The sequence below is a fragment of the Astyanax mexicanus genome, chromosome 21 (genome assembly GCF_023375975.1).
Source record: "Astyanax mexicanus isolate ESR-SI-001 chromosome 21, AstMex3_surface, whole genome shotgun sequence".
Classification (NCBI taxonomy): domain Eukaryota; kingdom Metazoa; phylum Chordata; class Actinopteri; order Characiformes; family Acestrorhamphidae; genus Astyanax; species Astyanax mexicanus.
In genome coordinates this window covers 35,353,693-35,379,711 of record NC_064428.1, presented here as the reverse complement: position 1 = coordinate 35,379,711, position 26,019 = coordinate 35,353,693, and the positions used below count along the sequence as shown (strand labels likewise).

Below are 26,019 nucleotides of genomic sequence, written 5' to 3'. Positions count from 1 at the left end.
TGGTACTCACTCCTGTTACTGACACTCACTCCTGTTACTGGCACTCACTCCTGTTACTGGTACTCACTCCTGTTACTGACACTCACTCCTGTTACTGGCACTCACTCCTGTTACTGGTACTCACTCCTGTTACTGACACTCACTCCTGTTACTGGCACTCACTCCTGTTACTGACACTCACTCCTGTTACTGACACTCACTCCTGTTACTGGCACTCACTCCTGTTACTGGTACTCACTCCTGTTACTGACACTCACTCCTGTTACTGGCACTCAGTGAATAAGTTGCATAGTCATGCAAAACTGCATGTGAGCATTTTTAACACCAACCAAAGTCACATACCTTCTATTTACTAGTGCAGTCAATGTGAACACAATAACACATAAAATTAGTCTGAAAACTTCAACTATTTTTATTTTTTAAAGGCAAATTCATCACTTTTACACACATTTACAGAGCGTGGGAAAACGCAAACTGGATTACTTTTAATTGATACTGAAACTTTTTTTTATATTGGATTGAATCTCATAACTAACTCTTGCACATTCTCTCTGTCACACACACACACACACACACATGCAATCATACACTCCAATTAATAAAACATCACAATTACACTGAGATATTATATATAGTACAATGAGATGAGTATATATATACAGTATAGTATATATAGTATAGTAGTGCAGTGTGCCTGTTTACTGAACACTTAGTTAATGCAGTATGTTTTGTATGTTTAATTTAGTTTACTAAATCTTATTTTTTTTATTTGAGACAATAGCTAAAAGTAATTGTAGAGTGTTTTTTTAGAAGCTCTTTAATGGGAAACTGAGGTGGGTTGGTGTGAAAAAGTATTAAAAAAATACTCTTCACAAGAAAAACATAAAAGAACATGTTAAAACTGAAACAGGAAGAGGAGAAATGATTTTCTGAAGTGTTCAACTTCTGAGTAAACGTTTCACCACAGATTGTTCAGATCATCTTAAGAAAACTTGATTCTAAAAGTAAAAGCTGGAGTTCGAGTGCTATTTTTTCACCACAGAGTGAAGCGTGAGTGTCGTGGATATTCTCAGTTATTAATGATGTTCTTTGGGTGGTTGGGGTTCAGGGTAATGGATCACATGCGCTTGTATACTGAGAGGATGTTATGGCAGTATGGACAGGTGTGCTCCACGTCTTTACAGGGAGCGCAACAGAACGGAATCAGACAGAACGGCCAGATCCTGCAGAGAAACAACAAAAAAAGGGCTTATTTACTCAGTAAATAACAGTAATATTACAATAAATCAGAACATAACGGCTGGGCATGTTTATAGCTTTACAGCTCTGGTAAAAACAAAATGAGCACTTCAGTTTCTGAATCAGTTTCTTTGATTTTGCTATTTATAGGTTTATATTTCTCCCAAATTCCAAAAAAAAAAAAATTCAGTCATTTAGAGCATTTATTTACAGAAAATGAGAAATGACTGAAATAACAAAAAAAGATGCAGAGCTTTCAGACCTCAAATAATGCAAAGAAAACAAGTTCATATTCATAAAGTTTTAAGAGTTCAGAAATAATCAATATTTAGTGGAATAACCCTGGTTTTTAATTACAGTTTTCGTTTTTATGTATCTTGGCATCATGTTCTCCTCCACCAGTCTTACACACTGCTTTTGGATAACTTTATGCAAAACCTATACCGTAGTAACACATAGTGTGTGTGTGTGAGTGTTTGTGTGTGTGTGTGTTTGTGTGTGTGTGTGTGTGTGTGTGTGAGTGTTTGTATGTGTGTGTGTGTGTTTGTGTGTGTGTTTGTGTGTGTGTTTGTATGTGTGTGTGTGTGTTTGTGTGTGTGTTTGTGTGTGTGTGTGTGTGTGTGTGTTTGTGTGTGTGTTTGTGTGTGTGTGTGTAGTAATATCTCACAGGCAGGCGAGGAGGACTCCGAAGATGGTCCAGGTCAGAATTCCAGTGACGGGTTTGGTGACTGTAACGATTTCCTGCTGGCAGTACATACACTTCATCCGCCCAGGGGATTCTCCCAGATGAGGCTGGACCACTGCACACACACACACACACACACACACACACACACACACACACACACACATTTAAAGGTCTCATTACATTGTTTTTTCATTCATATTAAAATGTCTAGTTGGGGGCGCCGAGTGGTCCAGCGGTTTAAAGCGCTTCACAGGTTTGAACTCCAGCTCATGCAGCTTTACCATCAAGCTGCCGGCGCTCAGAGGGAGCAAAATTGGCCCTGCTCCCTCCGGGTGGGTACAGTAGATGGTGCTCTCTCCCCACATCACTCCTAAGGTGATGTCTGCAGCACAAGGCTGCATCTGTGAGCTGATGTATCAGAACCGAGTCGCTGCGCTTTCCTCCGAGCGTTAGCGCTGTGATGCTACTCGCTAATGCTAAAGCATCAGCAGCAGCTCGAAAAGAAGCGGTGGCTGACTTCACATGTATCAGAGGAAGCATGTGTTAGTCTTCACCCTCCTGGTGTGTTGGAGCATTACTAGTGATAGGGGGTGTCCTAATGAGTGGGTTGTGTAATTGGCCGTGTAAATTGGGCAGAAAATGGGAAAAATTTGAAAAAAATAATATATAAAAAAATAATAATAAATGTCTAGTTGTGTCTCTAGTATTCATAAATGCCATGTGAGCCATCTGTTGTTTGTGAAAAAAAACTGCTCCGGTGTTTCTGTATAGCCCTGCTTTAGTTCACTGGATTAGAGGTCTATGATGAAAGACAGGATTTCGGCTCGTGCTCATTAATATTCGTACATGCAGATATATCACCTCTAATTGGTTAACAGCACTGCAGCAGGAAACACCTACCTGCCTTTCCCCCTTTCAGTCAATTTTACAGCTCTAAAACTCAAAGGACAAAATGTTTTCAGAGATACAGCCTTAGTTATAAAGATACAATGTCAGACTGTGCTTCCCTGGTGTTTATTTAAGGTTTCGGTAAAATACGGAATCCCCCGGAGATCCCGGTGTGGCAAATGTATTTGCTTTCCTTTAATGTAGTGTTTCTGAAATGCTTTGTTTTCTTAATGTAGTTGCGTTGTCATCTTCTGTTGTGATGTGCCTTTCTGAGCCAGTGTAAACTGCAGTAGTTGAATGCATTCATTATAAGGGATTTCTGTGAATATTTAGTGTTTTTTTTGCGGTAGTGAATACTCACCCACAGCAGGACCCGTCTGCACCACGGTTATAGGAGGGGCGGATTGGATCACAGCTGGCTCCTGGTAAATGACTTGCTGCTGCATCACAGGCTGGATTATTGCAGGTTGGGGTTCTATCACTACTACCGGTTCAGGCATGGGCTGCAGGATCATCGCCATGTTGTGAGCAGGAGAGAAGGGATCAGTCTCAACTGGTTCTGATGGACCTCTTGCAGAAAATCAAACAGATTTATCCAGATTAATGTAGCTATTTAATAAATATTAGTGGTAATATATATAATTAATATATCAAGGTAGATTTGATACTTTTTTTTTAATGTGTGCATGTGTTTGTATTTGAAAGAGAGAGAGAGAGAGAGAGAGAGAGAGAGAGAGAGAGAGAGAGAGAGAGATAAGAACAAGATTATCCATACTTCAGTATAAATGTTATTCATTTTTTTCTAAAGTTATATCATTGCATCTATTTATTAAAATTCAAAGGAATTTTAGCATAGCATAGTTCTTTTGGGACCTCCTGGATGAGTTTTCATGCCCTTTTGGAGTAATTGACTAATAGACGATCAATGACTTTGTAACCTTTTTTGAGATCTTTTATCTGCTTCATGTTATCAGACAGGTTCTGTTTAAGTGATCTCTTGATTCTACAGGTCTGGTTGTGGTTAGGAGTGAAACTGAAATCCAAAAAGTTGATTGATCACTCTTAACACTTTTTTTTACACAGGGCTAGATTCATCATATAAAAAGTTTTTTTTTTAAATATTTACTCAGGTCATCTTTGTATGATATATATGTCTAATAATCTGTCAAATCTGAGTAGGACAAAAAAAAACACAAGAAATCTGTAGTGGGCCAAATACATTTTCACTCCACTGTATAAAATAAGAGAATAAATGAAAAATGATGAGTTTTTTTTTTATTTTGCCAAATTGAAAAAGGATGGATGATCACAAGCCATCAAACCAAACTGAACTGCTTGAGTTTTTGCACCAGGAGTAAAACAGCATAAAGTTATCCAAAAGCAGTGTGTAAGACTGGTGGAGGAGAACATGATGCCAAGATGCATGAAAACTGTGGTTAAAAACCACCAGGGTTATTCCACCAAATATTGATTTCTGAACTCTTAAAACTTTATTAATATAAACTTGTTTTCTTTGCATCTTTTTTGTTATTTCAGTCATTTCTCATTTTCTGCAAATAAATGCTCTAAATGACTAAAATATTTGGGAGAAATGTTGTCTGTAGTTTATAGAATAAAACTACAATGTTCATTTTACTCAAACATAAACCTATAAATAACAAAATCAGAGAAACTGATTCAGAAACTGAAGTGCTCTCTTATTTTTTACAGAGCTGTATGTATGATATACAGATATAATCTGTATTTGTATTTATTATAATTTTAGTGTTTTACTCTTAATAATTACTGTTATTGCCTAATCAGTGTTTACTACAATCTCATCATTAACACTGAAAGGTCTGAGCACTTCGGAGTCGGAGCCGGAGCCGGTCAGCCCTCATTACATTCTGCTGCGCCCACAGATACGAGTTTCTGCATGCGTGTGTGTGTGTGTGTGTGTGTGTAATTGTGTGTGTGTGTGAGAGAGGGATAAAGTAGAAAACTAGTGCTAAAGCAGGTTAAGAATGGGGAAAGTACAGATTGTGGTTGTGAAGCTGAGATTAATAGACTGTATATATGTTGTAACCAGCAGACACACAGACGACCCGTCATCACCACTGTCCAATCAAAAACAAGTATCTCCATTTTTGTGGATTTTTTGTAATTTCTACATTATTTAAACAGAGAAACTGTCTCTCACACACTGTGTCAAACTTGCTTGATAAACAGACCAATAGAAACACTTCAAAATGACCTGAAATAAACTCTTTTTATTTTGACCTCCATTGAAAGATTCAAAGATTGTATCTCTCCCCTGTAAAGGATTCAGAAATCGAATTATTTGATAAATGTAACACAAATCAAAAAATAAAATAGCTCATCACCTGATATAAAAAAGGCCATATTTTGACAACATGTAAAAGTTTTGTCTCTCAGTAAAAAATCAGTTAACTTGTATATGAATGTGCAGCAGTCTGTTTTCTGTTTATTCTTTAAATCATTAAAACATCATTTCTTCATTCCTGCACACAAATTTACATAAAGGTAAGAGTGTCAGAAGGTTGACTCTCGTGGACAACTGTGTTTAACTGTGTTTAATCTTTACTAATGTATTCTGTGTTCTGTATTTTTAAAGATTTAAAAGTGCAATTCAACATTTCCTTCTCTCTCTAATCGAAATAGAAATAACAATGATAACGACTGATAGTTGATAGTATATGGTTACTATATATTTGGTTATTACGCCATACCGCACCTACATTGTTTATTATGTATGTATTGGTTTATTTATTTTCTAAATAATGTTATAAGGCATAACTATGTCCAATACCATGAGACATATAAGTGGGATATAACTATAACTATACGTGTATGCAATATATAAGGTATTCCTTCTTTCATTCTTGTTGTAAGCTTATTAAAACTGTGTTTTTTCTTTTTCATTTGTTGCCTTTGGGGCAACATTATGCAGGCAGAACACTATTGTTAGATGAATCGTGATAAATACAGCAGTACTTCTCTCATTTACTCTCAAAAAATATCATTTTTGCCAAAGAATATTAGAGATAATTTATATCTTTTTAAACAAATCCTCTGATTTGCTGTTTAAAAGAGTCTACAGTTTAATTCTCATCACTGCTGGATCCCTTCAGAACTGCAGCTTTACAGGAAAAGACTATTCTTATCCATAATCAGGTTTTATTGCAAGTCATTTTGGAGCATTTCTATTGGTTCACTCATGATTTAAGCACCACTCAACCACTTCCAGACTCACATTATGGAGAAAAGTGGAAAAAAGTCAGAAATGGATAAATCTTAGTTTTTTCTCGAAATGCAACGATATACTATTATTAAAACCTTCTCCAAATTTCTCTCAAACCCAACTCACTGCTGACTCACATTATATATATATATATATATATATATATATATATATATATATATAAAACCATAAAGGAGCGACTTATTATCAATCAATTAACCTTTATTTTAACTCTGATATAACTAGATTTACTCAATTTAAAATAACGTAAAAAAAATAATAATATGTATATAATGTATATATATATATATATGTTTATTACTTGACTATTGTAAGTCGCTTTGGACAAAAGCGTCTGCCAAATGTAATGTAATATATATATATATATATATATATATATATATATATATATAATAATGATATAATTTAATAAAAACTATTTTTTTTAAGTTTAATTAAGAAATTAAGATCAAAAGACGAGATTAATACAAAAAGTTACAATTAAGCTAAAACGTACATTTGCATAGCACAATACAAATACAAATAAATTAATAATTAATAGGAAAAAAATAATCAAAATAAGTTAAAAAAACAGTAATACAAAACTATTATATCAGGTCACATCAGGTTTACTGATAATTATATTAGGTTCAGATTAACACAGCTGATATATAGAATATATACAAATAAATATACACATATATACACTGTTAGTAAACTAAAACCTGTATATTAACAGAAAAGTGCACACACACACACACACACACACACACACACTCACACACACCTGAAGTACCTTACCTGTCCGCTCCGTGGGAGAGTTACTCTTAGACTAGTAGAAAGCTCAGACTGCTCCTCCTCTCCCCTGAGAGAAAAGAGAGAAAAGAGAGAGAGAGAAAGAGAAATTGAGAGGTAGAGGAAGCAGAACACTGATAATACCTTTCACAGCGCTTTCACAAAACAGCGACAGCAGCAGCAGCAGCGCCGGAAAAGCTACATTTCTCACCTGTTTTTACAGTCGCAGCTCGTATGTTCTCAGAATCCAGAACAGCAGCATTGCTCAGGGCCCTGTCTCAGTGATCTATAGTGGTGCAGCTTGGTTTAGGGTGTGTCAGTGTGTTTTTTACGGTGGCCGAGAAAGCCCAACGCAGTGCAAATTGAAAAGCGCTGCAAAAGCACAAAACACATCCATCAAAATTACAACACGGCGCAGCAAATAGAAAAACGCGCTGCAAATAGAAAAACACGCTGCAAATAGAAAAACGCGCTGCAAATACAACCACAACACAACGGAAGTGAGTCACAACACAACGGAATTTTCCCGGGGGACCTTAAAAGATACTGTACCAGCTAAGCTGCGTCTTCAGTAACGTCTCGGACTTCACTATGTGTACAAAGGACAATAAGTGGCAAACAAGGCGTTTTGTGAAGCAGAAGTTTTAATAATATGCACACAACCGTGGTAATCACAGGTAATAAACATAACTTACTTTTCAGAAGCTTGTTTGCCACTTATTGTCCTATGTATACAGCTGGTACAGCATCTTTTAAGGTCCCCCGGGAAAATTCCGTTGTGTTGTGACTCACTTCCGTTGTGTTGTGGTTCTATTTGCAGCGCGTTTTTCTTTTTGCAGCGCGTTTTTCTATTTGCTGCGCCTGTGTTGTATTTTTGATGGATGTGTTTTGTGCTTTTGCAGCGCTTTTCAATTTGCACTGCGCTGGGCTTTCTCGGCCACCGTAGTTTTTGCTATCATAACAACGGGAAAAGTACACATTTGCGTCGCTCGAAATGCAAAAAAAGGCATGTTCTAATTCTCTTAATTAATCATGGGTGTGATTAATTTTGGATGTAACTTGAAATAAACCATATAATAAATCAGTGTGTCACTTGCTCATCATTCCCTTTAAGAGCCAGGTGAGCTCTGACTTTGGTGCATTGCTATTTTAATGGCGCAGCTACCTCAGCAGAGGTTCACGCTGTAAAGGAGCTCCAGCAGTTTACTTACGAGAACAGCAATGTTATTTTATTTAGTATTATGTCTGTTGTTAATAATAGTAATAATATTATATATAATATATAATAAAATTTTATTTTTATACTTTCCTGAAAACTCAAAATGCTTAACAACACAGCCATAGACAGATGGTACAATGCAAACAAGTAAAAAAAACATGAGTAATAACATAAAATAAGGTATCCAAGTAAAAGTATACTAGCAACAAAAAAGCTTCTCTAAATAGATGAGTTTTAAATAAAGATTTAAAAGAATTCAGAGGTGATCGCTGGTTTAAATCCTGTTTATGTAGCTTGCCATCAGCTGCCAGAGCCCTGAGAGAGCACAATCAGCGCTTTTCCCCCCCATCACTCCTGGGGTGATATGGATCAGCACAAGGCTGCGTCTGTGAGCTGATGTATCAGAACCGAGTCGTTGAGCTTTCCTCCGAGTGTTAGCGCTGTGATGGTACTCGGTAATGCTGCATCAGCAGCAGTTCAAAATGAGGCGGAGTCTGACTTCACATGTGTCAGAGGAGGCATGTGCTGGTCTTCACCCTCCTGGTGTGTTGAGGCATCACTAGCGATAGTGAGAGTCCTAATGAGTTGGTTGGGTTCTTAGCCTTGGGAAAAAAGTTGTAAAAATTATAAAAAAGTAAACAAGTGAGGTTAATCTGTGTTGCCAAGATAGCAATGAACGTCTGACTCTGTCTGTCTAGGTTGTATTCAGTCAGTGGAGCTCCTGTGTTTTCTGTTACCAAGATAAATAAGCAAAACTCCAGAAATTTACCTGAACACACCTCACTTCCAGAACACCTGCAGAACAGAAAATACACTATATACACCCAATATGTATGCTACTATTTGGAATTAGGAGCAGATATGATGCTGAAAACTTACTGTATACAATAAATAAATAAGTGGACAAGTAAGCATATATACAGTGGCTTGCAAAAGTATTTATACCCCTTGAACTTTTTCACATTTTGTCACCTTACAACATAATACAAACTTTTTAAGTGATGGACCAACACAAAATAGCACATCATTGCGAAGTGGTTTGAAATTGATAAATAGATGTAACAAATTTAATCAAATAAAAATCTGAAAAGTGTGATGTGCAAAATTATTTATCCCCCCTATATCAATACTTTGTAGAGCCACTTTTCGCTGCAGTTACAACTGCAGGTCTTTTGTGGTAATTCTCTACCAGCTTTGATCATCTAGAGACTGAGATTTTAGATTTTTGCTCCATTCTTCTGTATAACAGAAAAAACAGTTGAAGATCAGCCAGGTTGATTGAAGAGCGTCTGTGAACAGCAGTTTTCATGTCTCTCCACAGAAGCTCTGAGGGATTTATAACTGGGACATTCTAACACATGAATATTCTCTGATCTAAACCATTAAATTATTCCACTGTAGCTCTGGCCAGATGTTTAGGGTCATTGTCTTGCTGGAAGGTCCAAGTCTTTTGCAGCCTCCACCAGGTTTTCTTCCAGTATTGCCCTGTTTTATCTCCATCTATATTTTCATCATCTCTCATCAACTTCTCTGTCCCTGCTGAAGAAAAGCAAGCATCCCGACAGCATGATGCTCCCACCACCATGTTTCACAGTGCAGTGGGGAGGGTGTGTTCGAGGTGATGAGCAGTGTTCCTTTTCACTTTATATTTAGGCCAAAAAGTTAAACTTTGGTCAGATCTGACCACAGAACATTCTTCCACATGTTTGCTGCAACTGCTAATAGAAATTGATATGTTTCTTTTTCTGATCATTTTCTGTAAACCCTAGAGATGGTTGTGCATGAAAATCCTAATAGATCAGCAGTTTCTGAAATACCAACAACTATACCTCGTTCAAAATCACTTAAATCACCTTTTCTTCCCTCATTCTGATGCTCTGATGGTTTAAACTGCAGCAGATCGTCTTGGTTATGTCTACATGCATAAATGCATTGAGCTATCATGTGATTGGCTGATTTGACATTTGTGTTAATGAGCAGTTGGACAGGTGTACCTAATAAAGTGGTTGGTGAGTGGTAAGTTGGTGAGTCTAGACCAGGGGTGTCCAAACTACGGCCCGCAACGCATTTCAGAAATAGAGTGAAAGTTGGCCCGCTGTTAAGCAGGTATTTATAATGTGAGATTCAAAGTTTGAACGCTAGGTGTCATAAACTGGTCAAAGAGTCTAAAAGCGGAGAGAGTGCGCATTTCTAGCGCAGAAAAACTGACCAAAGAGTCTAAAAGCGGAGAGAGTGCGAATTTCTAGCGCAGAAAAATGGGCCAAAGAGTCTAAAAGCTGAGAGGGAGCGCATTTCTAGCACAGAAAATTGGGGCAAAGAGCCTAAAAGCGGAGAGGGAGCGCATTTCTAGCGCAGAAAAACGGGGCCAAAGAGTCTAAAAGCGGAGAGAGTGCGCATTTCTAGCGCAGAAAAACGGGCCAAAGAGTCTAAAAGCGGAGAGATTGCGCATTTCTAGCGCAGAAAAATGGGCCAAAGAGTCTAAAAGCGGAGAGAGTGCGCATTTCTAGCGCAGAAAAACGGGCCAAAGAGTCTAAAAGCGGAGAGATTGCGCATTTCTAGCACAGAAAATCGGACCAAAGAGTCTAAAAGCGGAGAGGGAGCGCATTTCTAGCGCAGAAAAACGGGCCAAAGAGTCTAAAAGCGGAGAGAGTGCGCATTTCTAGCGCAGAAAAACGGGCCAAATAGTCTAAAAGCGGAGAGATTGCGCATTTCTAGCACAGAAAATCGGACCAAAGAGTCTAAAAGCGGAGAGGGAGCGCATTTCTAGCGCAGAAAAACGGGCCAAAGAGTCTAAAAGCGGAGAGAGTGCGCATTTCTAGCGCAGAAAAACGGGCCAAAGAGTCTAAAAGCGGAGAGGGTGCGCATTTCTAGCGCAGAAAAACGGGGCAAAGAGTCTAAAAGTTGCCGTAATTAAGGAGTTTAATATTAAGAGACATCATGAAATGAAACATCAATTTGAAAAATCTTAGTTTACACAACACTGTCAAACATAAAGATAGTAAGTCAAGTAAAATGGTGTGTAAATGAAATAATCAGGAAAAATGTATTATTTAAAGTGGTATATTTCATTATTTGTTTTTTTACAGATTCTGTGGCCCGTGACTTCAAAAATATTTCTCCTTCTGGCCCCCAACAAAAAAAGTTTGGACACCCCTGGTCTAGACTGTATATGCAGGAAATGGGGAGGGTTTTCTTATTTTGTATGTTCTTTCTGAAGTGTATGTTTTTGTATTATTATATTTTGGTAACCGTTTGGTAACTATATTGTGACTTATAAAAATATAAACTTGATCACAAAACATGCATAAATAAATAATAAATAAATAAACATCCAAACATGCATTTAAAGTGTTTTAATTCAGAGTCATTACAACACAAAGACAGTGTACAACGCAGGTACAGTACAGTCAGTACAGGAGAATTCACAATGACCTTTTAAAGTTATTTATCAGTTATTATTTCTCTTTAAATATGATAAAAGATGATGCACAGTGTGTATCTGGAGCAGATGAATCCTAGCCTGCACATTGTAATAAAGATAAAACAGAACTGAGGGCATTTTTGTGATTGTTGTACAATGAGCTTTTTGTGTAGAGCAGATTTACTGGTTTCTGCCCAGTCTGCATTCCTTAACCCACCATTCCACATTCACACTGTACATACGTATAGCTCTTAATCAAGATTTCACTATGCTGATTATCACAAGCACTATTTAAACCACAATTAATCACTGATACCAGTGATAGAGGTCATATGATGAAGCCTAACCTTAGGTTTTTATTAAATTACGTTTAATCAAAAACATGATTTCTCGTATTATTTAAGATTATCTGTGGATGTTCACTAATCGACACTGCGTTCTTAAACTGCATGCAAACTGACAAACTTACAAAGGGCTGTGTCCCAAATCCATTCTACTCTACTCACTACGAGATACAGTTACACTTATATAGCACCATTCAACATTGGCAGCAGCCAATCGTGCGCAGCATACTCTTAACCAGAAACCACTACACTGCAAAAAACTAAATCTTAGCAAGTAAAATTTTCTAAATTTAAGGCAATAAATCTTATTTTCTTCTCTGATAAAACGTTTTGTTGTCACGGTCTCGCTCTGTTCCCCTGTGTTTCTCCTGTAATTTTCCGTCACGTGTGTCTAATTTGTAGCTCCGCCCCTTCCCCAGGTGTTACTATAAATAGCCCTCCTCTGCCACCTTGTCCTCGGTCGGTCTTTGCACCTTCCTCTGTCGTTTGTCTCGCCACGTTTGCTATTGTTTACTACGTCACGTTATTGCTCTTTCTATGTTCTTGTATTTACACGCTATTGTTTATTTCTAGTCTGTTATTTGTCAGGTATATTTCTTAGTCACGTTATTTCTTTGTTTGGTATATTTTTCACTTATTTTTACTCTGTATATATCCCTAGCCCTGTTTTGTTATTATCTGTTTAGTTTAGCCACTTATCTGTTTAGCTTAGCTCTGTGTTGGTTTTCCCTGTTTGTTTATGTATATATATTTATTCGTTATTCCCCTGTTTGTTTATTTGTTTATTTGTTATTTATTAAAGTATTGTTCTTACCCGCTTATAAATCCGCCTCCCGTCTCATCCCCACGTCACATTTGTCTTCCTAAGCATTGTAAGTGTTAGATTATTTTGCTTGTTTTAGGGATAATTATCTTAATTATTCTTACTTTATTACGTTATTCTGATTCTTGTGTCCAAAAACAGTGACTTTTTTTGCTTGATTTAGGTGTTACTCATTTTGAGACTTTGCCATTGCTTTTTGTAAGAAATCTTACTAAGAAAATTTTGCTTATCCCATTGGCAGATTTTTTTGGCTAATATACATATACTTGTCTTAATTTGCATATTTGTCTTAATTTACCAATGGATTTTTTGCAGTGTGTATATATATTTATCTATATATTATCAACTCATGGCATCTTCGGACTTTCGTACTTTAAACATTTTTTAAACATTATATCAAGCAAGCAGCTGTATAAAAAAATCCAGTCACCAAATATACACGTCTATTTAACATTTCTTCTTCTTGTAAAAGCCCAAAAATTGATTTTCCTTTAAAATACAATATATATTTTTTCCATAAGATAACTTTAAATCCCCTAGATTTTGAAGAATATATGTATCTAAATCATGTTGTACTATTGATTGACGCAGGCTGGAGTTCTCCGTGTTCTTTGGGTTCCTCCAGGTTCTCCTGATGGTGTCCTCCAGCTGGATGGGAATGGGATCACATATAGCGATACACTGTACAGAGACAAGAGAGACACAGCAGTGTAAGTCCTGCATTCTGGAATCAGAAATATTTAACATATATCATATCAGACTGTATCAGAAACCTGGTATCTGAGGGAATGTTCTATACTATATCAACTCTGCTACTCTGGTCTGCTGGTGAGCTGCTGCTAGCTTGCTCTACTCTTCAGATTTTATTCTTCTGCTTTACTCTTGACGTAAATCCACTCTCAGTCTACTTTTTATAGACGTTTTTCTTTAGGTTTGCTGGATTAGCTGTTTGCTGCTGTAGTTTGCTTGTGTAAATTTCTTTTTTTTTTGGCCCACCACCACCCCCCCTCTTCGGAGACAGTTGGGGGGTTCAGGGTTGGAGGGAGTGAGATGCAGAAGGGGAGAGAAAAAAGAACAAAAACACATATATATATATATATATATATATATATATATATATATATATATATATATACATATATACCAATATATAGTTAAACAGAAAACAGAATCATGATGTGCAATTTTAACTAATGATTTTGCTACGGTTTAGGATTATTGTGATTTACTGTAATGTTTAAATTACATGTGTCCAAATTGGGTTTGAATCTGTGTTTTTGGTGGGTTCTGCATGTCTAGAGAGAGATAGTTTGTTAGTAGATTTTTCCAGTGATTGATGTTAATGTTATGTTTTTTTTCCAGTTACTGAGGATGATTTTCTTGGTGATGACGAGCGACATTAATTAACAGATTAATCTATTGTTTTTGTTGATGTGTCTCCTAGTAGGCAGAGTGATGTGTTGGGTGGTGTTGGGTGGATTTGGGTGGTGAGGGCCTGAGATAGGAGGATGACAACTTCTGTCCAGAACTGGTTGACGGGTGTGCATTGCCACATAAAGTGGATATAATTATCGACTGTGTTTTGTTTGCAGTGTGTATAGATTGGTGAGTGTGTGAATCCCATTTTACACATTTTGCATGTGGTATAGTGTGCTGAATGAGTTGTAAATTAGTGTTTCTGATCATGTTGTGATTATAATTATACACCTGGACCCAAGTTTCTAACTTCAATGAAACATGGTGTGCTTTTTTACCATGGCTACTGCTAAGGTTTTCTCCTGTGTAGACTGTGGCATGTTTAGCTTAGACCCTGTGTCCACCGATACTGGTAATAATAGTGGTATTTATAATAAGTGTGAGATTGTTAGCACCTTGGTGGATAAGGTGAATAAGTTAGAACTGCACATCTGGGGTTTAATAAAGGATAGACAGCAGGATTCACTGTTAGCAGTCCCTGGTGTCTCAGGGAGAGCTAGTACCCCCTCGACTCCGGCCTTAGAGCCCTCAGAGCGGGGGGAATGGGTAATGTCTCGGCAGCATAGTCGAAAGGCTAAGGCTAATGCTATTGCAAAGGCCACAGCCAGCCCACCTGAACACCATGCTCCCCCAGTTCACATGTCAAACAGGTTTGCCCCAGGTGCTCTGGTGATAGGAAACTCTGTTGTCCGACACGTGAAATTAGCTACTCCTTTAGGGGCACCAGTGACAACAGTTACTTGTTTACCGGGAGCCAGAGCACCAGACATTAGTGGCAACCTTAGGCTGTTAGGGAAAAGAAGATATTCGAGGGTAGTAATTCATGTAGGGGCCAGTCTGAAGTGACTAAGGCAGCATTGCCGAGTAGCCAGCACGCTTGGAGGAAAGCGCAGCAGCTCGGTTCCGGTACATCAGCTCACACACGCCCTGTGCTGCGGACAACACTGTTTAGTGATGTGGAAAGAGAGCGCCATCTACCCACCCCGAGGGAGTAGGGCCAATTTTGCTTCCTCTGAGCGCCGGCAGCTGCTGGCAAAGCTGCATGAGCTGGGGTTCGAACCTGTAACCTCCCGCTCATAGTGGCAGCGCTTTAGACCGCTGGACCACTTGGCACCCAAATGACTAAGGCTGATATGAAAAAGGTGATCAAACAGGCCCAGACGCTGTCCGAGAATGTAATCTTGGTAGCCCAGCATTATGTAAATGAGGTCCTGCAACCAGTCGCTCAACCTTTTCTGAACTTTGCATACTCTGCACTGGTGGTCCAACAGGACAATGCTCATCCACACACTGCTGCTAACATCTCAAGAAGTCTTAGTGTCGCCTTGAAGACACTAGAGATGCTATGCCATGTCCAGCTACATCTCCAGACCTATCCCTGATTGAAAGTCTGTGGGATACTATTTGATGCTCTATCAAGACTCCAATTGCCCTACCGCACCATCTGCAGGAACTGTGTGAAAATACTAAAACTGCATGGATCTAAAAAATTATCATAGGAGGAACATTAGGAACTCTAATCTACAGTTTAAATTTTAATTGTTTCCTGTTCTTTTTACTGAGAGCTAAACAAATTTGTAAATATCTTTAGGACTGGATCTTCAGTGTGATGCGGTGTATGAGCACTTACCCACTTGGGAGGCTGCTGGGGCCTGGTACACACTTGCTTGCTGGACCACGGTGGGTAGAAACTGGGGCTGGATTACAGTAGCTGCAGGCTGGACTATAGTGGATTGAACCCGAGACTGCTGGTACACAATTTGTGGTTGAGGTGCAGACTGATAAACCACTCCTGGAGATTGGACCTGTTGTTGGATGTATGTAGTCTGGGGCGCAGGCTGGGTAACACTGACCGCTAGTTTGGACATTTGTTGGACCAATGCAGGCTGGGCTGCCGACTGGACTACAGTGACCCCTTGTTGGGCTGGTTGTTGGACGTATGTAGTCTGAGCCGCAGGCTGGACTACAGTGACCCCTTGTTGGGCCGGTTGTTGGATGTATGTAGTCTGGGCCCCAGGCTGGACTACAGTGACCCCCTGTTGGGCCGGTTGTTGGATGTATGTAGTCTGGGCCCCAGGCTGGACTACAGTGACCTCTTGTTGGGCCGGTTGTTGTATCATGGTAGTTTGGGCCCCAGGCTGAACTACAGTGACCCCTTGTTGGGCCGGTTGTTGTATCATGGTAGTTTGGGCCCCAGGCTGAACTACAGTGACCCCTTGTTGGGCCGGTTGTTGGATGTATGTAGTCTGAGCCCCAGGCTGGACTACAGTGACCCCCTGTTGGGCCGGTTGTTGGATCATCGTAGTCTGGGCCCCAGGCTGGACTACAGTGACCCCCTGTTGGGCCGTTTGTTGGATCATGGTAGTCTGGGCCCCAGGCTGGACTACAGTGACCCCCTGTTGGGCCGGTTGTTGGATCATGGTGGTCTGGGCCCCAGGCTGGACTACAGTGAGTCCTTGTTGGACCGGTTGTTGGATCATGGTAGTCTGGACCCCGGGCTGGACTACACTGACCCCCTGTTGGGCCGGTTGTTGGATCATGGTAGTCTGGGCCCCAGGCTGGAATATAACTTCCTTTTTCTCTGTGTTTGGGAAGATAACATAAAGACACTCAAATATATGTTAAATATATATCAAGTAAAATATTTAAAGGGTACACCACAACACACATTTTATAAGTACTCTTCTACATGCTAAGTGCAATTACACACAGACCCACTGCAACAAAGCAAGCAAACCAATTCCAAATCCCTTTCCTAGGGTGCCAAGCTGACCTAGGGACGTAAGAGAATGTCTGGTTATGAATTGAATGTAACAGCAAACTGTGCCCCTAAGCTCTGTGATGGTCAACACAGTAAAGTACAGCAACTGTGTTGTACATCCCCCTCAAGGGTGCCCTTCCCACTAGTTGCTTACAGTAGCCAGACAGGTTAGTGATTCCTGCAGCCGGCAAAATATGAAACTTCATAAGAAGAGTTATCCATCAGGAAGCCAGATAAGAAAGGAAAGAAAGGAAGAGAAAGAAATGTGGCAAGCGAGGAGCACCTGCAGCGGCAGTGATTCCCCTGCCCCAAGTTTGGCTGGTGAAGGGGTGCCTCCAGTCAAGGCACCAAGAGGCAGAGTGTACCTACACCCCCACCAGATGGCTGCTGCTGCATCTTCTTGTACAAGGAGGATGGGCTCGGCAACCTATTTGATGTCAGTGACATCAAGCCCTCCAGCCTGGTCTCCAGCAATGGGTTCTCTCCCCACCTTCCATTCAGGACCCGCAACCACTAGTGGATAGGGGGAGGTGCCTGGACTTTTGCCTGGCTCCCTCCTTAGAGAGGAGGCCAAAATAACTTAACTGAATACCCTGCCCTCCTCACTCCGCCGCTCTTCATTCACCCAAGTCACCAGAAAACGCCTCACCTTCAACCCTGGTGGCTGGAAGCTTATAAATAGGGGAGGGGATGTAACATTCTAAGGCGGAGGAGCCATGGGTCCATCCTACACTGTGACTCGCAGCCCTGGCTTGTCCCAGCTGGTCTGCATTTGGACTGATTGAGCAGTCAGCTGGGACCGGCATAAAAACCCAGCCTCAGCCTTTACTCGAGAGAGACAGTGATGGTCGGAGGAAGGCTGAGGCAGATCTGTCCAGGGATGCTTGGCAAGCAGCATCCTGAAAGCAGATGTGGGAGACAGCTGGGCCTTCCTGCATCCAACAATTCATCAGGGACCAGGTAGTGGTGTAAAAGGAGAAGACCTGCCACGTCACCTATGGACCTCACTGAACCGTCTACGCACTGGGGTCGACCACTTCAAGTCATCCTTAAAGAAGTGGGGCTTGACCAATAGTGCAGCATGCGAGTGCAAGGACGGATTAAGGATAGTCTGGGCCCCTGGGCAAAGAGTTGCCCAGGAACCCCACACCCCCACCAAATCAAAATTGTGCTGTCTCTGCACTTAAGAGAAGTTAATCATAATAATTTTTAAACAATACAAATTCAGGAACATTAAATAAATGTCCTGAATCGCATATTTGCAACAAAACATCTGTTATGAAATATGGTAGCTTGCCTGCCAATTTTATAGGTCCCTAGAAAGTCATGAAGTCTTCTTTGGAAGTCAAGGGGCAGGGGCCCTTGTGATCAAGGGCCCTCTGATGGTATGCCCTGCTCTTTTCTAGGGCCCCCTGGTAGGGGCTCTCATAACCAGGGTCCTCTAAAAATATGCCCCCCTCTTTCTTACGACCCCTAATAGCCAGAAGTCAAAGTCAGAGCAGTGCCACAACGAGGTGCAAAAACATGGCTAGGGCCCAAAAACATGGCAAGGGCCCCCAAGAGGCCCTGTGGTCAAAGTCCTTAGAGGATCAATTAAATGGAGGGCCCTCGGAAATAAAAATATATTGTATCATAAATGATGATAGGCATCACAAAATGTTTTGGGCCAGGGACCTCCCGGGGCCCCCTGACCTCAAGGGCCCCTGGGTGCTGGCCCAGTCAGTAATCCAGCTAAGTGTGAGTGTGGCAAACCTGAACAGACTGCCGAACATATATTTACTGACTGTGGACTTTGGACTTGGACCCAGAGACAAGGGTGTGGCTGCATGACACCAAGTTGGCCATCTAATGGTGTATGAAAGAAGAAGAAGAAGAAGAAGAGGTAGAAAAATAAGAAGAAGAAGAAGAAGAGGTAGAAAAAGAAGAAGAAGAAGAAGAAGAAGAAGAAGAGGTAGAAAAAGAAGAAGAAGGCAGAACAGACCCTGAACACTGAAAGTAAAGAGACTGGAGCCCCACTGGGCTAACATAATGTTGCTTTTTTTGGGTGTTGTGGAGGGCGTTTTGGCCAAATCCTTGTGTCCACAATGGCCACGCCCCTATACTCAGGGGAGTCGTCACAGCAGTTATACGCAAACTACTAATTACTACTAAATACATGTAATTGTTAAAGGAAACAGTCAATCACAGCTTAATTATTTATTTGATATATTCCGGCTGTACAGACCTGTTATCACTTCCTGTACATAGCCGCCTGACGCCACAGGTGGGCCAGGGTATGGTGGAGGCATCAGCACTGCACTACTATTGTCCACGAGGGAATACGCTGGAGGCTGCATGCTGCAGGAGAAAAAAGTGAATAAATACTAAATAAATACTAAAGTGAGTAAATACATAACATGCAGGTAGGCTTAGTATTAGTGTTGCACGATTGTTGCATGATTCAAAACACAAATACACTTTATTTATTACACACTGTAAAAAGCAAAAAACTTCAACGGAACAAAAAATATTTAATAGCACATTCTACAAACATTTAATATATTTTAATATATATTTTCACAAATTATCTATCAATCTAAGCAGTAACACATGCTTAAATCATAATATTACTGTAATATTACTGTAGCTGGGATGCCACCATGCTTTACTTCAGTGAGCAGATTTTTAGTTTTCTGCTGTTTGATTGGCTGATTTCTGAGGTCTTTTTTAGGTCTGTGTGAAATGAAAGAAACTAGTAATGTACCTGATTTGAGAGGCGTGAGAGCTGAGCTGAATTCTTCTCTTCTGAATGTTTTGTCTCGGGCTGTAAGTGAAGACAGGAAATGTCAGTGTGTTTCTGATAAACCGATAAAGACAGATACAGAATGATGTCCGACTGCATTCCAGAACCGGTTCTCTTTCAGTGGGTAGAAAACAAGATAATTCTCTCAGTACAGTGCTAATACAACAGTATTATTTCAAATATATTTTTTAAATATATAGACTGTATTGTATCTGTTAACTTGTCAACAAATCAATTATGTTCTTTGCTATATAACACAAATAAAATTACTTAACATTTACAAAAAAAACAAATGCCTCATTAACCTTTCTCAGCAAGCGTATTAGTAGTTTTTGATTCTTTGTGGAATCAATCTCATTAAAGAACTGTCTAATGCTCATTGCTATCTTAAACCCTGCAAACAGTCGATTTTCACAGCTTCCACCTGCATTGTTTAAATCGTTCGCCTATAGATCACTAAAGTCGAGCCCAATTAGTTTAAATATGTTGTCTACAGCTGTTCACTGTGCTGTGTTTCTGTGCTAATACATAATGAACTCTGAAGAGGGACGTCCTGTTAGTGACGTTAAAAGTCTTTATTCTCTTTTCGTCTATGAGACTTGACTCAGAAATTGCAAAAAAAGATATAATCTTTCCTGAACTTCATTTTAAAATCAGTACTTTCCTAAAAATACAAATCAAAGAGTTAAATTCCTCCATTTTTTTGTTTCGTCTAGTTTGTCTAGTTTTTATGTCTATTTTCAAACCAGAAGATGTGGAGAATTTGCTGAATTTGGGTGCGCAATTGCGCATCCTAATACCCATTGCTATCTTACACCCCACCAGCAGACGATTTTTATGGCTTCCACCTTTAAATCATTTGCCTATATATCACTAAAATCGAGCCCAATTAGTTTAAATATAATGGTTAAATGTGGTCTGCAACTGTTTGCTGTTGCATGTAGTCACAGCTGTTCACTGTGCTGTGTTCCTGTGCTCATACATAATGAACTCTGAAGAGGGATATCCTGTTAAAAGTGACGTTAAAAGTCTTTATTCTCTTTTCTACGATGAGACGCTTTAGTCTTACACATTCTACAAATATTCATGAGACTTGACCCAGAAATTGCACAAAAAATTATATGCATGCAAAAATAAATTGATCTAATAATTAATTAATGATGTAGATTTCTGAAATAAAAAATAAATGTAATATGCTTGCTGTTTAAGCAAAGTTAAAATAAAAAGTTCTGTTGTAAGGTGAATATTGTAAACACATTCACTCTCTCTTTCATCCTCATTCTCTAACAGGTGAGGCGTCACTGTGTTTCTCGTAATTCTTTGGAATGTCAAAGATGTGAACGAATGCTGAGGGATGTGTGACCTAATTCTTTAGCCACACACACACACACACACACACACATACACACACACACACACACACATACACACACACACACACACACACACACACACATACACGCACATACATACCGCTGTTTGTAGGTCGAGGACCAAAGATGACTGTGCCAGATAATGTATTTCCCTGTAAGTAAAAAACAATGTAGTAATAAATAATAATAATAATAATAATAATAATAATAATAATAATAATAATAATAATAATAATAATAATAATAAATACTGTTTCATTTAAAGTAGATACTGAATCATTAATAGTAGATCATGAATAATTTAAATTAGATACTAAAACATTTATATTAGATACTGAATAATTCATAGTACATCATGATTTATTTAGAGTAGATACTAAATTTTTAATAGTAGATACTGAATATTTCTTATGAGATCATGAATCATTTACAGTTGATACTGAATCATTTACAGTTGATACTGAATCATTTGCAGTAGATACTGAATAATTCATAGTAAATAATGATTTATTTATAGTAGATACTGAATCTTTAAAAGTAGATACTGAATAATTAAGAGTCGATACTGAATCATTAATAGTAGATCATGAATCATTTATAGTAGATACTGAATCTTTAATAGTAGATACTGAATCATTAATAGCAGATACTGAATCATTTGTAGTTGATACTGAATCTTTAATAGTAGATACTGAATCATTAATAGCAGATACTGAATGATTTATATTTGACTCTGAATCTGGTTCAGTACATGCTGAATCAGATTCTGAAGCTACAGGTTTAGTTAACACTGCCCTCTTTAGTTTGACCTGAGCAGTGGTGTGATGCTGGTTTTTTACTGGTTGTACTGTACTGGGATTCTGGAGGCCAGTATAAGCTGATGCAGGAAGTCTGGGCTGTGATTGGCCAGATATTTTCTTTAATGCTAACACAGCTGGCGAATAGGAACAAGTAATGGAGCTCACGCTTCCTTACCCTCTTAAGGGGTTTTCTCTTAACCCTTTAACCAATTACCTCTATCCATTAACCCCTAACAAATAACCCTAAACCACTTACCCCTAACACTTAACTATTAACCCCTAACACTTAACCCTAAACTACTAACCCCTAACACTTAACTATCAACCCCTAACAAATAACCCTAAACCACTAACCCCTAACACTTAACTATTAACCCCTAACACTTAACCCTAAACCACTAACCCCTAACACTTAACTACTAACTCAAACCATTAACCCCTACCACTTAACACTAAACCACTAACCCCTAACACTTAACTATTAACCCCTACCACTTAACCCTAAACCACTAACCCCTAACACTTAACTACTAACTCAAACCATTAACCCCTAACACTTAACCCTAAACCACTAACCCCTAACACTTAACTATTAACCCCTACCACTTAACCCTAAACCACTAACCCCTAACACTTAACTACTAACTCAAACCATTAACCCCTAACACTTAACCCTAAACCACTAACCCCTAACACTTAATTATTAACCCCTAACAGTTAACCCTAAACCACTAACCCCTAACACTTAACTACTCACTCAAACAATTAACCCCTACCACTTAATCCTAAACCACTAACCCCTAACTCTTAATTACTAACTCAAACCACTAACCCCTAACACTTAACTATTAACCCCTACCACTTAACCCTAAACCACTAACCCCTAACACTTAACTACTAACTCAAACCATTAACCCCTAACACTTAACCCTAAACCACTAACCCCTAACACTTAATTATTAACCCCTAACAGTTAACCCTAAACCACTAACCCCTAACACTTAACTACTCACTCAAACAATTAACCCCTACCACTTAATCCTAAACCACTAACCCCTAACTCTTAATTACTAACTCAAACCACTAACCCCTAACACTTAACTATTAACCCCTACCACTTAACCCTAAACCACTAACACTTAACTACTAACTCAAACCATTAACCCCTAACACTTAACCCTAAACCACTAACCCCTAACACTTAACTATTAACCCCTAACACTTAACCCTAAACCAATAACCCCTAACACTTAACTACTAACTCAAACCATTAACCCCTACCACTTAACCCTAAACCACTAACCCCTAACACTTAACTATTAACCCCTAGCACTTAACCCTAAGCCACTAACCCCTAACACTTAACTATTAACCCCTAACAGTTAACCACCAACTCAAAACATTAACCACTAACACTTAACCCTGAACCACTAACCCCTAACACTTAACTATTAACCCCTAACCTTTAACCCCAAATCATTAATCCCTAACACTTAACTATTAAACCCTAACACTTAACCCCAAACCACTAACCCCTAACACTTAACTATTAACCCCAAACACTTAACCATTAACTCAAACCATTAACCCCTTAACACTTAAAAACCAAAAACCACTAACCCCTAACATTTAACTATTAACCCCTAACACTGAACCCCAAACCACTAATACCTAACACTTACCTATTAACCCCTAACACTTAACCTCTAACTCGAAATGTTAACCCGTAACACTTAACCCCAAACCACTAACCCCTAACACTTTGCTATTAACCCCAAACACTTAACCATTAACTCAAACCATTAACCCCTTAACACTTAAAAACCAAAAACCACTAACCCCTAACATTTAACTATTAACCCCTAACACTGAACCCCAAACCACTAATACCTAACACTTACCTATTAACCCCTAACACTTAACCACTAACTTGAAATGTTAACCCGTAACACTTAACCCCAAACCACTAACCCCTAACACTTAACTACTAACCCCTAACACTTAACCCCAAACCACTAACCCCTAACACTTAACTACTAATCCCTAACACTTAAGTACTAATCCCTAACACTTAACCACTAACTCAAACCATTAACCCCTAACACTTAACCCTAAACCACTAAACCCTAACTATTAGCCCCTAACCCTTAACCACTAACTCAAAACATTAACCCCTAACACTATACCACTAACCCTTAACACTTAAACATTAGCTCCTATCTATTAACCCCAACACCCCAACCTTAACCACTAACTCTTAACCCTTAACATTTAACCCCTAACACTTAACCTCTAACCACTAACTCTTAACCCTTAATCCCTAACTCTTTGCACTTAACCCCTAATACTTAATTCTTAGCCACAAAATTTTAACCCTTAACCCCTAACTTTTAACCCTAAACCACTAATTCTTAACCCTAGACCACTAACTTTTAACCCTTAACCCCTAAATCGTAACCCTTAACTCTTTACACTTAAGCCCTAATACTTAATCCTTAACCACTAATTCTTAAACATTAACCCCTAACTTTTAACCCTTAATTTTTTTACACTTAACCCCTAATTCCCAACCCTAAACAACTAACTCCTAACCCTTAACTCTTTACACTTAACCATAAACTACTAACTCTTAACCCATAACCACTAACTCTTAACTTTTAACCTTTAACCTATAACTCTTAACCCTTAACCCCTAACATATAACACTTAACTCCCTGACATTTAGCCCTTAACCCATTAATCACTAACTCTTAACCATTAACCCCTTACTCGTAACCCTTAACTGTAAACAATTAACCCCTTATTCTTAACCCTTAACCACTAATTTGTAATCAATAACCCCCCTAACATTTAACCCCTAACTCATAACCACAACTCTTAACCCTTAACTTTTAACCATTAACCCTTTGTGCTCATTCATTAACCTCTAACTCTTATCCATTAGCCCAGAATTCTCAACCATCAATACTTAACTCTTAAACCTTTAGTCCTTTAAATCTTTAACTTTTAAGTCTTAGCCATCAACTCTTATTGCTTACCCTTTAATCTTCAATCCTTAATTCATACATTTAGCCATAAAACTATTTACCCTTAACTTCTTAAACAATTTAATTTTAACAGTTAATGCATAACCATTAACCCTCCTGTTATGTTACGGGTCAAATTGACCTGTTTACAAGTTTAAAGATCTAGAAAAAATAGTTTTTTTTCAGTATGAAACTTCTTCTGTTTGCATTAATTATTGTAATCAACATATAATTTAAAAATGGTTAATCTCACATTTTTGCAACCCCCCCCCCCTCCAAAAATGAAAAAACTCAAACAAAATTGCAATGTTATGTTTTGATGTTATGTAAAGCTTTTGTGTTTTGCTGGTATTTTTGTTGGTCTTTCAAAAGTAACAAAGTAGTAAAACATTAAAATATGTTTAAGCATGTATTTTTTTTTATGAAAAATGAGTGAATTATCCTAATTGAAGCATTACCTGTTAGATGCAAGGAACATCATAGCTCTAAATACTGATATAATACATTTTAATGGAGTTAGTAATTAAATATTTACACTGCTTGTTAGGAATTATTTGGTTTTAGACATTTTTTTGTATAATTAAACATGCACATCCTTCAAATAAACATAACAGAAGGGTTAACTCATGAACTTTTAATTTAAAACATTAACTTTTACCCACTTTTTCTTAACTGATTACCCTTGTTTGTTTAGTATTACAACATTAAAAATGAAGGTAATTTAATGATTATAGTTAATAATGTAGTAGTAGTGGCACAGTCCCGTACCTGTGTTGAGCGCAGGTGGTGTTGGTTCTTCTCCTGTGAGAGAAACTGAAAGAGGAATGAAGGACTGCAGACAGATAGAACTCAAAGAGCTGCTCTACAGGTTTGGTTGTTGTTTGTTATCAGGAGCAAAACTCGATGTGCCATTTTTTAACCATCTATAGACGAGCCGTCAAGTGTGCACCACCACTGTGCTGCGAATACCACAGCAATCACTTAGCAACCACCTAGTAACCAGTTAGGGACACCATAGCATCCACCTTAGATACCATAGCAACCACTAAGCAACATCTAGCATCACCTAGTATCCATTGTTAACAACCGGTAAACAATCACTGACTCAAACCTGATTTTTTTTGCTCAGTGTAGCTCAGATCT

At 38.6% G+C, this 26,019-nt stretch overlaps 2 protein-coding genes across 3 annotated transcripts; both read right to left on the bottom strand.

Annotated features, from left to right (window-relative positions):
- Positions 1–388: 388 nt before the first annotated feature.
- LOC111193504 (lipopolysaccharide-induced tumor necrosis factor-alpha factor homolog) lies at positions 389–6,955 on the bottom strand. Of its 2 annotated transcripts, none has more exons than XM_022674502.2 (4): positions 6,858–6,955; positions 3,177–3,383; positions 1,907–2,039; positions 389–1,223 (listed from the first exon to the last, which is right to left on the bottom strand). In XM_022674502.2, exons 2-4 carry the CDS (start codon positions 3,334–3,336, stop codon positions 1,118–1,120), a joined length of 399 nt encoding a protein of 132 aa, XP_022530223.1. In that variant the 5' UTR covers positions 3,337–3,383; positions 6,858–6,955; the 3' UTR covers positions 389–1,117. The 2 variants fall into 2 exon arrangements, with proteins under 2 accessions (XP_022530223.1, XP_049325179.1); XM_049469222.1 differs by having other exon boundaries at positions 6,844–6,939.
- A 4,453-nt stretch (positions 6,956–11,408) lies between these two features.
- On the bottom strand, positions 11,409–25,742 carry LOC103021528 (paternally-expressed gene 3 protein). Its single transcript, XM_007229512.4, has 6 exons — positions 25,645–25,742; positions 21,151–21,202; positions 19,639–19,698; positions 19,120–19,232; positions 15,765–16,715; positions 11,409–13,339 (listed from the first exon to the last, which is right to left on the bottom strand). Exons 4-6 carry the CDS (start codon positions 19,229–19,231, stop codon positions 13,323–13,325), a joined length of 1,080 nt encoding a protein of 359 aa, XP_007229574.3. The 5' UTR covers position 19,232; positions 19,639–19,698; positions 21,151–21,202; positions 25,645–25,742; the 3' UTR covers positions 11,409–13,322.
- Between the last annotated feature and the right edge of the window lie 277 nt (positions 25,743–26,019).